The sequence below is a fragment of the Colletes gigas genome, unplaced genomic scaffold (assembly GCF_013123115.1).
Source record: "Colletes gigas isolate AHSC1104 unplaced genomic scaffold, ASM1312311v1 Colletes_gigas_Sc00078, whole genome shotgun sequence".
In the NCBI taxonomy this organism is placed as follows: domain Eukaryota; kingdom Metazoa; phylum Arthropoda; class Insecta; order Hymenoptera; family Colletidae; genus Colletes; species Colletes gigas.
In genome coordinates, this window is record NW_025106707.1 from 39728 (window position 1) to 54143 (window position 14416).

The 14416-nt window shown below is 36.6% G+C and overlaps 1 protein-coding gene across 2 annotated transcripts in view; it reads left to right on the forward strand.

Annotated features, from left to right (window-relative positions):
* The first annotated feature begins 4236 nt into the window (after positions 1-4236).
* LOC122403846 (tribbles homolog 2) overlaps positions 4237-14416 on the forward strand; it is a 40276-nt gene continuing 30096 nt past the window's right edge. Inside the window, exons 1-2 of one of the 2 annotated variants that reach the window (XM_043407608.1) lie at positions 4237-4741; positions 6943-7650. In XM_043407608.1, the coding sequence (XP_043263543.1) occupies positions 7360-7650 (291 nt within the window). In that variant the 5' untranslated portion in view covers positions 4237-4741; positions 6943-7359. The other variant, XM_043407609.1, reaches the window with a different exon arrangement.

The following is a 14416-nucleotide window of genomic DNA, read 5'->3' on the forward strand; positions in this document are numbered from 1 at the left end:
CGGGTTACGCTCGACTCTCTGGTACGATCATCGCCACCTTACCAAGAGGCCTTCGAAAACAAAAGACGGTCAGAGGCGACGACAACGGCTTTTCGGCTCGCGCGGCTCTGGTCGTCTCGTGTGCAACCATACATTGTAGCGGCTCTGGTCGTCTCGTGTGCAACCATACATTGTAGCGGCTTCGAACGACTAAGGCGTATGTGGTGCCTTGGCCGCCACAATATTATAAAATTATAAAGTTACAAAGTTATAAAATTATAAAATTATAAAGTTATAATATTATAAAATTATAAAATTATAAAGTTATAAAATTATACAATTATAAAATTATAAAGTTATAAAATTATAAAATTGTAAAATTCTAAAGTTATAATATTATAAAATTATAAAATTATAAAGTTACAAAATTATAACATTATAAATATTATACTTAGTTTCGTCAGTGAATAATACTCTTTCCAAAAATTGCACATTCTCGTTTTCATGTTTTTTTTTGCGAATTCAATTCTCTTGGAACTGTTGATGTCACTGACTAAAGGTTTCGATTATTAGGTTCACGATACCCAGATTTTTTCAAAATTCTTCGAATATCTTCAGGGTGTATCATTTCCCCAAAATCATTTTCCACATCTGTGGCTATTTTTCGAGCACTTAATTTTGGATTTGGCGAATAATTTGCAGTGCATTATTATTATCGATTATTAGATTCACGATACTCAGATTTTTTAAAAATTCTTCGAATATCTTCAGGGTGTATCATTTCCCCAAAATCATTTTCCACATCTGAGGCTATTTTTCGAGCACTTACTTTTGGATTTGACGAATAATTTACAGTACAGATCGAACATCACTGTTATTTAGAATTTCAGGACGACCACTGCGTGTTTTATTTTCATATTTACCAGCTATTTAAAATTTTTTTATTATTTACTGAATAGTAGAATATTTTCTGTCCACAATGTTAACAATTTCACGTAGCAATTTTCAGAGTTAGTTCAATAATTGAACCTTGTAGTTTGAAAGTGGCTTAACTCCATTTATACTTAAATCGAGATATTTAATGTTTACATGCACGTTTGGGATGAAACTATTGCATCCAGAGGTGCTCAAGAAATTGTTTCATGCATCCTAAAACATGTTAAAAATTTAAGAAGCGAAAGACACATTATAGCTTACAGTGACACGTGCGCCGGGCAAAATAGAAACATTAAAGTAGCTTTAATGTGGTTAATAATTGTTCAAACTTTGGAAAATAATGTGGAAATCATAGATCGCAAATTTTTAATATCAGGACATTCATTTTTACCAAATGATAGAGACTTTCGCGTGGTAGAAATGTCATTAAAAAAAAATAATTTACTCTTCGTTCCCCGAGATTATTACAAGATTATTAAAAAGTGTCGGAAAGGTAATAATTTTATTGTAAATGAAACGGGACAAGAAGATTTTGTATCAACAAAATTATTCGAAGACGCAATTTTTAAAAGGGTAAAGAATTCTGATGGAGAATCAATAAAATGGTTAAAAATATGTTGGATGCGTTTTGTCAGAAATGAACCGTATAAAATTTATTATACGTATAAGACATCGATGAATGAGAATGAAAATTTTAAAGTCCTGTATTTATTACCAAGTCGGGGTAGACCAAGAAAGTTCGAAAATATTGTATCGACACCACTGTATAAAAATATCAAACAAATTACAACAGCAAAATTCAAGGCCATAACTGACCTATTACGATATATACCACCGGAACATCATGATTTCTTCAAATCCCTTTCACACGCACAAAATGTAGATGAGTAGTAAATTGTTTTGTAATAAATTTATGTTTGTAATTTTGTACGTTATGTAGTTAAAAAATGTTTTGAATGGCATAAATTATGTTTCCAAAGTGTTTTAAAGATACGTAAAATAAATTCAGTATTGTTTTTTTCAATTTGAAGCATCTTAAATTATGTCGAATGGACTTGGGCACCTTCAAATTTTATAATGAATCTGGTTGTTAATTTTGAAAGTGGCCTAACTCCATTCTTGATAAGAAAACGCATATTAAGTAATAATTGCCAGTATTTTAATAGGAACTATAAATTTAACACCCTTGGATACACTTAAGCAGTATGACTCATTAGTATCCGTATATTTTTAAATTCATTGAAACGCCTTAAATATCTCGATTTGAAGATAAATTGACTTAGGCCACTTTCAAAATAAACGGCTCATATCGTCGCTTTAATATTTCATCGAGATTCTCCCAGCAGTTTCCAACGGATCGTGGAAACTTTGTGCGAATCGAGAGGCACGAAACGTTAAATAGAAGATTATTAATCTTGTACAATCGTTTTATCGTCGTCAGTTGCATTTGATCAGAGATACGTAATAAAGCCTCGATAAGGAAAAGAATGTGGCAATTGTGTTCGACGGTGCAAACTCACAGTCAAGATTCTCTTTCGCGAAAAACAAAATGGCGCAGGAGGATCGAGCAAGCATCTATTTTGCCAAAATTTATTTTCGCTTAAGTTTGTCGGAATCGTTTGAATCGTTTAGCCCGTTAAATTATACAGCACCTACGTAAGCGGTGGAACGGAGTACGTTAAAAAAAAAAAGCACCAGGTTAACCAATATCCGGTCTGAGGTTGAGCTGCTTTGGAAATTCGAAGGCCTGGCCTGACTCGAGCGTGATCCAAACGCCACGCAATATCTCTTCAAGCAGATATACACTCTATAGGTACTCACACGTACACGTACGTTACAATAATCTCCGACGACTTTGCATGTTGCATATTGCAACAGAGTATGTGCCTCCAAAAGGACACGATCACGATGTTTTGATGATAAAGTCTCAAGATTTATTTTGATCATTTGATAACCGAGATTCGCGTCATGAAAGTCTGATCGTTTCAGTCTATTTAAAAAAATGATCATTTTTGACTCGTCATTCATCCTTCTAAACTTACGATCTATTCTTGTGGGAATCGTTTGCAAAACCATTGTTATTGTTTCGTCGAAAATTAAATTCAATACGAAGGCGTTCGACCGTACAAAAATATTTAAAAGGTTGCATCTCGATACTTTTATTTTATTTCATACGTATATCGTAATATCATCACACGGTTGGTAACAAAAAAATGTCATTAACTTTTATTAATTAAAACATTTCACTAGTTTGAAAAATAATGTAGCCACCAGAAGACAAATAGAGTTTAAAAAATAGCCAAGTGCTTTTATTTATTCCGTACAACGATGATACATTTTCTCACGGTCACGCCAAAGTACGTGGGTGAGGTATCACGCCCTTAGTTACCGACGATTGTTCAAAGTATGCCTTCTGCGGTTGCTAAGGAACGTTAAGGTAGGTCAAGGGCACGCCGTTTATGCGAAACGAATATCTCGTAAAGAATCTGCTTTCTTGCGACTGGTTTTCGTCGATTAAAAAACGGTTCGACCGACCTAACCCGTTCGTCGATCGCACGAACTTTTTGTACAATAAACAACGCGCCGGATTAGATATTCAAATGCACGCTTCCGTTACGAAACGCGACTGCCGTGCGCGTGAAAAAATTACGAGAATCTCTGATTGATTCTATTAACAAGTTACCAACATTCGGATGATGTAAACGAAGCAATTAGTGTTACAGATAAGGTGTTATAAACGGTACGAACATTTGTGTGGAGAACCGCGTGTCGCGATTTAGGATGCCCACGTACGCACTGATGTGGCCAGTGTCGTATCGTTCGCTTACGAGGCCCCTCTCTTTATCGTAACAACGCCAGACGAGTTCCACCATTTTCTGTCGCTGTTTAATAACGTTTTGTAAGTTCGTCGTGTATTGCATCACTAGACGCATAAAAGCAACAAACAGAAATGATAAATCGGTAATGTAACTACCGGGAAACGCGAAGGTCTGTGTTTGTCGTATACCGACATCTACGTAACAATTTCAAACGAATACACTTTCTCAACAATATTTACTACCCATCGACAAAGCTTTTTATCGCGTATTTATTGTTTTCGATGCTTTTGTTGTATGAAAAAAGAAGACAGAAGGCTTACCGCGAAGCATTCAAGGAAAGTTTCCCTCGAGAAGTTCAATCACATTTCCAGGAACGCGAAAATTACACGAGGGCACCGTTCCACGCAGCACTCTTGCGCTGACACTGCGAGGACCGTGAAACGCGCATGCGCAGCCGTCTTCCTTCCCCCTACTCTCACTCGATTCCGTCGGTTAATTCGAGGCGGCGACCGTGGCTTCAGTCGTTTGCTGCACAATGGCGCGATCGGTTTGTGCTTGCTCGTTCTACTGCCGCCGTCGTTTCTGAGCGGAAGGTCGGCCCAAAACGTTGGACCGTCCGTTGCGCGGGATACACAAGTTTCTCTGTATCGTCTCCCTTGCTCGTAACCGCTTAGCTCTCCAAGTTTCTCACGAATACTTCACCACTCCGTAGTCCGCGCGACGAAAGAGAAACATCGACTCGACGGCTCGCCGGACACGAGAAGAAAGACACACTAACCAATAACCATCCCAGGTAGGAGCCAACAGGAAGAGGCCAGGTTTGATCCGGCGCGCGCGCTATTCGAAAAAATCCAATTCGCCCGGTAGAATCCGGGGGTTCGTTTTTTTCGAGAAGAACGGCGGTTTGTCAACAACGTCTTTGGGGAAAATCGACTACGTCTGACCGTTTTTCCATCCCAGACATCCGTTCAGGAACGCACGGCAACAACAGAAAGAACATTTGTCAGGTAATGCGTGCTGTCCCCGCTGCACACCATATTCAAAGAGAAAGAAAGAAAGCAAAATCGTGTGTGTGCGTATGTACATATATTTTGCGTATTGACCTCGCGTGAGTACAGTGCAAAGTGCAGTGATTATTATTGACGCGTACCGGATCTATGTCAGCCTCTTCGCCATATCGTATATTTACTTTGGTGAGATTATCCCTGCTCCCGTTTCCTATCAGATTATTTACTTCCGCGATCGACCAATTCATCGATTGGAATTTAAATCGCAAAAAGTTCGCGTTCGTATCTGCAAAGTGTTCGGAATAGACGTGTGGATAGCTCGAGCATTTGTGGCCCCGAATAATGAAAATCATAATTCGTTGTCATCAATTCGTATTAGAAGTTTTCACGAACGACGACGCGATCCATCGAGAAAAAGTCATGGACTGCGTGAGCGGACGTATTAAGCAATTTATTTCGCGGTATTGCGTCATGTTTGCGCGCTATTAATGCAACCGGTGCCCGCAATATCGCCGTGACAACTGTGAAACTCCGCCATTTTGACCTTACCGAAGGATATCTGCTATCTGGTTGGTAGTGTGCGTGTTAAGTATACACGCGTTTCGACACGCGCTACCGTGCGGACGCAATGCCTTACTAATTCCCATCTTGCTATTTCGTCAGATTTTTCGTTTATTCAATAAAAGACGATAGGGGACAGAAAAGTTCCAGAGCTCTTTGCCACCTGTCGATACATCGTTGACCTTACGTTCAAATATCGTCGTACGATCCGTAGATAATGAGTGTGTTTCGGTAAATCTTTTCTCGGATAAAAATTACGAATTAGACTATCGACTATCTTTTTATGAAGGAAACCAGCGGGGCAAATGCTCGTCGCATACATCCCTGATCTTTGGAACGGCAGGAGTTTTGCGCAAGTATGTAGATATCGTAATGGCGCGGTTCGCGAATATCCCGATAGTCGGCATTTGTGCCAACGATAAGGACGAACAATCGAGTCAATAATCCGAATTTCTAATTACAGGCTCGTTTTTTACCTCTCAATTTCATATTATTCAAAGATGGTAATAAGTAGGATTTAAGTGAACTAACCTATAATTCTTTTTTCAATTTCGAATTCTCATATCCCCGAGTTTCGACAATTGTAGCCACGATTACAATTAATTACAGCAAACAATTTCTTGCAATTTTAATCAAAATTATGCAAGATTATTTTTTTACTATAATTTTATAACTTTGATATTGAAGATTATCGCATTTCAAGTCGGTTTATAGTAATGTATTTAATATAAGTTAAACACTAACTTAATGCGGTATAATTATGAAATAATTATTTAGAACAATCTTCGTTTAACCTAGCAATGAAGTATAAACACAAACCGACCTAATCTTCTCTCAATCATAAATATAACAATAATCAAAACATTCGATGTTGAAATCGTCGTGACATAGATTGGAACGAAATAACCATTTCGAATCCAGTTCGACGTAGGACCGGAGTAGTTTAGTATCATGATTGTTATTATCTGTCAATATATTGTTTACTGATATACAAGTGGTATCTGAAACAAGACGATAAACGGTACCCCGAGTCACTATCGGTCATCCGCAGTGAGGTATAAATAAACCAGAGGAACGTTCGATAGAAATTGGTGCATTAATGACGCCCAAGAAATTTTCTTGCATCATGTTTTATAATTTTTCTGCGACTCCGGCTTCCTCTGGATAGAATGTTACGGCGCAACGACCGCCTTATTCCGATATCCCTGACCTTACGGTGTCCTCCTCTCCATAGAAATTGCGCACAAGGCAGGACGAATATCGAAACGTGATCTTTCGAAATTGTCCGTGAATCACATAGAGTTAATGAACGGAACTCTTGTCGTTCCAACGCCATTACGAACACGTGTAATTAACTTAATAATTTTAGTAGAATATTTTTTTGTAAATCTTAAATACTTTTTATCTCGGATAAATACATTATTTTTCAATTTTTTAGTTTATGCAACAAGTAGTTTAACTTCCAATACAAGAAAAATTTTAATTTTCATTCGCATAACTCTTATCAGTACATCCTGTGTGTATTCCATTGATTCTCCTCAGTTCCAGCTAGAGATAACAAATACTGATTTCCGGTATAGCTTGACCTTGAATACTCGAAGCATATTCAATTACACTATTTTTTTTTCCATTTGTTGCAGAGCTTTCTTGTAAAAGTGACTGATTGTCACCGACAAAGATCTCCGTCCAAGGACCCTAGCGGTTAACACGAAACCAACGCAAGCTGCATGGGCCCAAGCACAAGTGATATCCTTAAATATAATTAATTCGTACCTACTATGCGTATCCATAGAGCTTTCAGGCGTTAATCGGGTCGTTAAAATCGATAATCGTGTGGTTCACCGTGTTTGTAATCTTGTGACATGAAGTGTATTCAAGGCTATTTCGCCTCGACGACCGACTGACGATATTACGAATTTTAAAACTTGCTCGAATTTGATATGGAGCACGTGCTCGGTGCCTAAAATAGAAACTTCTCGTCTAAAACGATTTAAATAAATAAAAACAAGCAGTGGTCGCGAGTGTGATACTGTGCGGTGCAGTGAAAACGACACAATATGAGAGTGACAGCCGCCGCCAGGCAGCATCCACTACATCTGCAAGTGACTCGCACCAACAATGGAAAGTTCCTGGTCAGTCCGAACAATAATCAGGACATCAGTCAGCAGCCTACGAGCGACGAGACGAACCCGGTGCCGGCGGTAGTCTTCCCTAGTTACGAGCCGCTGCCAACCGATCATCATGGACCCGCCATACTTGGCGATCGGTATCTGCTTCTTGGTCCGGCCGAGGGGAGCGCTCTGTACCGATGCATCGACGTACACAGCGGTCAGCAGCTCGTTGCAAAGGTGAGTGTCGAACGTTCAACCGTCTCTTCCCCATCCACGCTATTGATTAAAACCAGATTCTCGTATGCATGGTATTCTACCATGACTTGGAATAAATCACGAATACTGAATGGCTTATCCTCGCCAACACTGGATGAACGAGATGCTCGCGTTATACAAAACACGTTAAACTTATTTCACCAATCCCCATGATACAAAATACGGAACATTTAGGAGTTATACGTCATTCGATTAGTCTAATTCAGTACATTATTAACACTAGGTTTACGGACACTCGTTACACATATTTTTATTGTAATTCGCAAACAGTTACAAAAAAAACGCAATTTTTGTTTTAGAGTATATATTTATATCATTACATCAATTAAATCCAACATAAATTGCTAACAAATAATATTTATGAGTTCTGTAACGTTAGGTTTAGAATCTTAATGCGTCAAATTGACGTATTCCGTAAACCTAGTGTTAATATGAATTTCATTGTTTGCGAAAATTCGTCATTTTTGTTTAAACTTGTAAAGTTGCAATAAAAACGTAAGGTTAAGTATATTTTGTATACTTCTAACCTAACCTAGACCTAACTCAGCTACAGATGTCTTAAAATTGATATATTAAAATTGACATACATAATGTCATATTATTATATAACTGAAATTAAATAAAAATACTGTTTTGCATTGGTCTTATTTTATGGGGTAAATAATGGTCGATTGGCTGTATAATAACCTTAATTCGTTATTTTTGTTTAAACTTGTCGTAAAAAAGCAAGGTTAAGTATATTTTAACAGGTTCACGGGTAGAAATAAATGCTTCTAACCTAACCCAGACCTAACCTTAAAATAATTATAAAATTCGTACTGACATTAGCGTTTATTTGCATCACAGCATTTTTTAAATCCATGAAGTAAGGACTGGCCTGCGTTATTTAATGTAACGGCTGATATTTTGCCACATTTACGCGAAAGTTTCAACTACACCGACTGATAGTGGTGTGTTATACAGGGTGTCCGGCCACCCCTGGGAAAAATTTTAATGGAAGATTCTAGAGGCCAAAATAAGACGAAAGTCAAGAATACCAATTTGTTGATGGAGGCTTCGTTAAAAAGTTATTAACGTTTATAGTTGCGTCTGTGAGACGGGAACCGTGCGCGCTGCACACTTTAACTTTAAACGTTAATAACTTTTTAATGAAGCCTTAATCAACAAATTGGTATTCTTGATTTTCGTCTTATTTTGGCTTCCAGAATCCCCCATTAAAATTTTTCCCACGGCTGGCAGAACAACCTGTATAACGTTGGCCAATCCTTACTTCATCGATTTAAAAAATGCTGTGATGCAAATGGTCGTTATATTGAATCATATCTGTAAATGAACACTAATATCAGTAAGACCTTTGGAATTATTTAAATTTAAATATTTCTTAAACTACTTGCTTTTAGACATACATAGGTCACTACTGTTTTTATAAAGAATGCCTAGTTTGCATCGTTTGATGCATAAAAAAGTACCTCATATCATTTTAAAAAAACAAAGTTGACCTTCATATATCCTTGACGCGACCGCATACGAAAAAATTAATAACATAAGAATATGCTCCACTCGATACCATTTAAGTTCCCTATGAAACATTTTTCGCTACGTGCCAGAATACCGAGGAAATCAAGATGTCAAAATCGGCTGAGACACCCTGTATAATGTCATATTATTATATAACTAAAATTAAATAAAAATACTGTTTTACAATGGTCTTATTTTATGGGGCAAATAATGGTCGATTGGCTGTATAATAACCTCAATTCGTTATTTTTGTTTAAACTTGTAAAAAAGTAAGGTTAAGTATATTTTAACAGGTTCACGGGTAGAAACAAATGCTTCTAACCTAACCTAGATCTAACTCGGCTACAGATGTCTTAAAATTGACATATATAATGTCATATTATTATATAACTAAAATTAAATAAAAATACTGTTTTACATTGGACTTATTTTATAGGACAAATAATGGTCGATTGGCTGTACGAACCTACCAAAATACACTTAACCTCACTTTTTTATTCCAACTTTCCGACAAGTTTAAACAAAAATAACGAATTTCGGCAAATAATGAAATGCATGTTAATCGAATGACATATAACTCACCCCGATCGGTGAACATTTGCTAGGTTATATACCCACAATACAAACACAAGCAAAGCACACAAGTTCCTCTATCGTGTATAATGATAGACCATTAAAATTCTTCGCGTTGAGTCTTGTATTTCGTTTATACTACACTGAAACGATATTGCATTACGAATTTTTAAAAATAAATAATCCCTCGCGAAGTTCAATCGTTGAAACGAAATATAAAATTATGTCTGAGGGAGGGGGTAATATTTTCAGTTTCTTGATTTTGAAGTGCAGAGATAAGGTTATCGAGCAAAATCTCATCATTCAATCTTCTAACTTCGTCCTTTCAAATATCTCATTGGGGGGGTCTCTCATTGTTAAACTCGAGCACTCGCATCAGAGAGGGCGCTGTGCTCGCGTATGCTTTATTTCGAACTGATGCGAACACATCTCAACCATAAGCATCCCTCACGCAGAATGAGGCAATTTTTATTTTTTAAATTGAATACTAATTTTGTAAACTAGGTTTCTCCTATTTTGCTGACCTCGAATGTAGGTTTGATAAATTGTTTAGAGACGCGGTTCCCAAAAGGTTTAAAAACCACTGCGTTTGAGTGATTCGCACGTGAAAATGGAGTCGTTTACTATGTTGTGTAACGTACCAGTTGTTTAAGAAACTAATGAAAAACTAGCCACGTTAGCAGTATATAAATGCTGCGATATACACTGTAGAGATAATTGTGCAACACTGATAGAGTTCCACTTCGAACGACAATAATGGTTTTACTCTACGCAGTCGTTACATCGAAGAAATATCATGTTGCACTATTCAAACTATTCGTATTTACTTCAGTTTAATGCATTTAGTGAGGTAATTGGTTTATTCGTGAAAAATAAACAATTATTATTTTATAATATCTTTATCTTGTTTGTACAGTCGGTTCAGAAATTGGTTTTATATTTTATATTAAAAAATTTTTGGTCAAACATTACTGTAAATCGTAAAGTTGTTCACCAATAAATTAGGTGTACAAATCAGTTCAGCTATCTCGAAATTTTTCCTCTTGTTTTATTTATGTGAAATTTATGTTGATTTCTTCATACCAAAGATACATTAAATCTTTTTGAAACAACTAAGATGTCCTTACAAAATCAAACTTCACAAACCAGTAATTGAAGCGTAATCGTGTGGTGATTATTGGTCAATTAAACAATTATTAGACGCTTCAAAGATTTGCAATTATGGTCATCGCGTAATTGCAGCCCGACAACGTGACAATCGTATCGTGACAAATTTAATCAGATTACATTTTGTCCAACCGCGTCCCAAACAACACAGAACCACCGCGGACATGTCCCGGACAGTGTTTAATGTCTCGTAGCGTCGCAGCCGACGGAAAGAAACAGTAATCGTTTGTTTCGAAACGTTTCGTCGCGTTTATCCTTGATAGAGCAAACGCATCCTGCCTCCAGGATATGTGTCACGTAAGACTCGGAGGCAGGTGTGCAACAACGCGCGGAACATGTCCAATAAAAGTTACACGTTTGTATCGATGAAAATCACCTTTCTAAACTGTCGCCTGCAGGCTTTTTCGTTCGTATTCAGGTCGAACGCGAACGGTTCACGCGTTATCGGTCGATGCCACCGACACGTAACCCCGGATGGGAAAAATTAGTCTGCTTTATTTTGGTTCGCGCTGGACGCGGAGTCGGCTTGCGCGTCTTGTTTACGATAATGCGTTGTCTGACGCGATCGAGCACTCTCTTACTCGTGGACACATATAAACGTTCTTCTTTATATTAACGAACATATTGCTTGATGCTTCTAACCTCCAAAGTTCTAAATTTTATTTTTTTATATAAAAAATATTCATGGAACTTCAAACTACGGTAGTCGTATAAAAACTAATTATTATGTTTTTATTATGTTGACTTATCACGTCTCTGAGACGTCATTGTAAGATAAAGGGTTAAGTTATTTGGAATTCGATAAATGTAATTGAATTTAAAAATTACTATACAGGGTGTTAGGCTACCCCTAGGAAAAATTTTAATGGGAGATTCTAGAGACCAAAATAAGACGAAAATCAAGAATACCAATTTTTTGATTGAGGTTTTGTTTAAAAGTTATTAACGTTTAAAGTTCCGTGTGTAGAACGGCAATCTGCTAGCGGCGCAGTTTAACAGCTTTAAACGTTAATAACTTTTTAACGAAGCCTTAATCGACAAATTAGTATTCTTGATTTTTGTCTTATTTTGGTCTCTAGAATCTCCCATTAAAATTTTTCCCAGGGATAAGTGGTTATATGTATACATGGACGCATATAAACGTTCTTGTTTATATTAACGAACATATTGCTTGATGCTTCTAACCTCAAAGTCCTAAATTTTATTTTTTATATGAAAAATATTCATGGAACTTCAAACTACAGTAGTCATATTACACTAATTATTATGTTTTTATTATGTAGACTTATCACGTCTCTGAGACGTCATTGTAAGGTAAAGGGTTAAGTTATTTGGAATTCGATAAATGTAATTGAATTTAAAAATTACTATACACAGTGTTAGGCTACCTCTGGGAAAAATTTTAATGGGAGATTCTAGAGACCAAAATAAGACGAAAATCAAGAATACCAATTTCTTGATTGAGGCTTTGTTTAAAAGTTATTAACGTTTAAAGTTCCGCCTGTGGAACGCCAATCTGCTAGCAGCGCAGTTTAACAGCTTTAAACGTTAATAACTTTTTAACGAAGCCTTAATCGACAAATTAGTATTCTTGATTTTCGTCTTATTTTGGTCTCTAGAATCTTCCATTAAAATTTTTCCCACGGTTGGCTGAACACCCTGTATGTATACATCAATTTTAGTAATTGCACTAGAGCGTTTGGTTATTCGTGGACGCATATAAACGTTCCTCTTTATATTAACGAACATATTGTTTAATGCTTCTTACCTCCAAAGTTCTAAATTTCTTTTTTATAATAAAAAATATACATGGAACTACAAACTACAGTAGTCAGTACACTAATTATTATGTTTTAAGGTTAATTCTATATTTGTATTGTCTTGGATTTAAAAGGAACATACTTTGTGTAGTTTAAGTTATTTGAAATTCGATAAATGTAATTGAATTTAAAAATTACTATACAGGGTGTTAGGCTACCTCTAGAAAAAATTTTAATGGGAGATTCTAGAGACCAAAATAAGACGAAAATCAAGAATACCAATTTTTTGATTGAGGCTTTGTTTAAAAGTTATTAACGTTTAAAGTTCCGCCTGTGGAATGCCAATCTGCTAACAGCGCACTTTAACAGTCTTAAACGTTAATAACTTTTTAACGAAGCCTCAATCGACAAATTAGTATTCTTGATTTTCGTCTTAATTTGGTCTCTAGAATCTCCCATTAAAATTTTTCCCATGGATACGTGGTTATATGCATGGAAGCATATAAACGTTCTTGTTTATATTAACGAACATATTGCTTGATGCTTTTAACCTCCAAAATTCTAAATTTCTTTTTTATTTTGTATTTGTATTGTTTTGGCTTTAAAAAGAGCATACTTCGTTGTGACTCAAGTTATTTAAAATTCAATAATATAATTTTTAAAACAAACGACTCGACGTATTAATATTTTAGTAAACGTTTCGAGAATGTTTCGTGGCGATCTACGCCCAACGAAGTTATTTTTGCAAGATGAATGAAGAAACGTTTGCTGAGATATCCAAAGTCGGAAGTTGCGATCCAGGAACAGTAATTCGCGACGACTGAGAGTTAATATTTACGGCAGCGTGTTTTTTAGAGCGTATCCTCGACCGTGCAGGTACGGTTACACCGGTTAGAAAAAAGTAGCGGAATCTTCTCCGTGTTCGTTCGATCATCCGATGTCCTCTCGCGTAACGAACGACCGTTATTCCCATTGTCGATGTCGTAGGACCCATCGGTACAAACGTGTGCATATCACACTGAGAAAAGTTCCTCAGAATGTTCTTACGTCAACCTTCACCGCATTTCTCGCAATTAAATCCCGCGGTTATTGCATTTCTAATGAACGTTGCTGTGCTTAAGAACGCAAACCTTGGATGGCGCAACGTTTACCTTCAGACGCAAGAAATCGTTTTTCAAGTCCTACGCGGATGTACGGTGCCACAAAAATGATCCCAAAGTTTTCGTACATCTCTTTTTAGATGTCTTTAGAAGACGGGATTACAAAGAAGAGAATGATAATTTCTCGAATTCGATTAATCCTTTAAGACAGAGTGTCTCGAGCAGCTGTTCGTCTCGTGTAATCACACAGTGGTATTAATAGTGTGTACAGTGTGGGGCAAAATGATAAAGAAAGTGCCTTATCCTTCAAAATGAAGACAATAAATACAACTTGACTATCATTCACACTATTATATTATTAGCTGTAGGACTATGTATATAAAAAATTGATTTTTACACAATTGTGTTGAAGCATTTGCTACAAGAAAATGTAAAGACTAGCTACTATCTATACTATTATATAGAGAGCCGATTTTTATGTTCGCGCAAAACTCGAGACCTATTGAACCGATCTTCCTCAAATTTTGACACGTTATTCCTGCATACTCTAGGACGAACATAGGCTATGTAGCATGTCTCAGAAGCGCGTTATTAACATGTAATTTATAT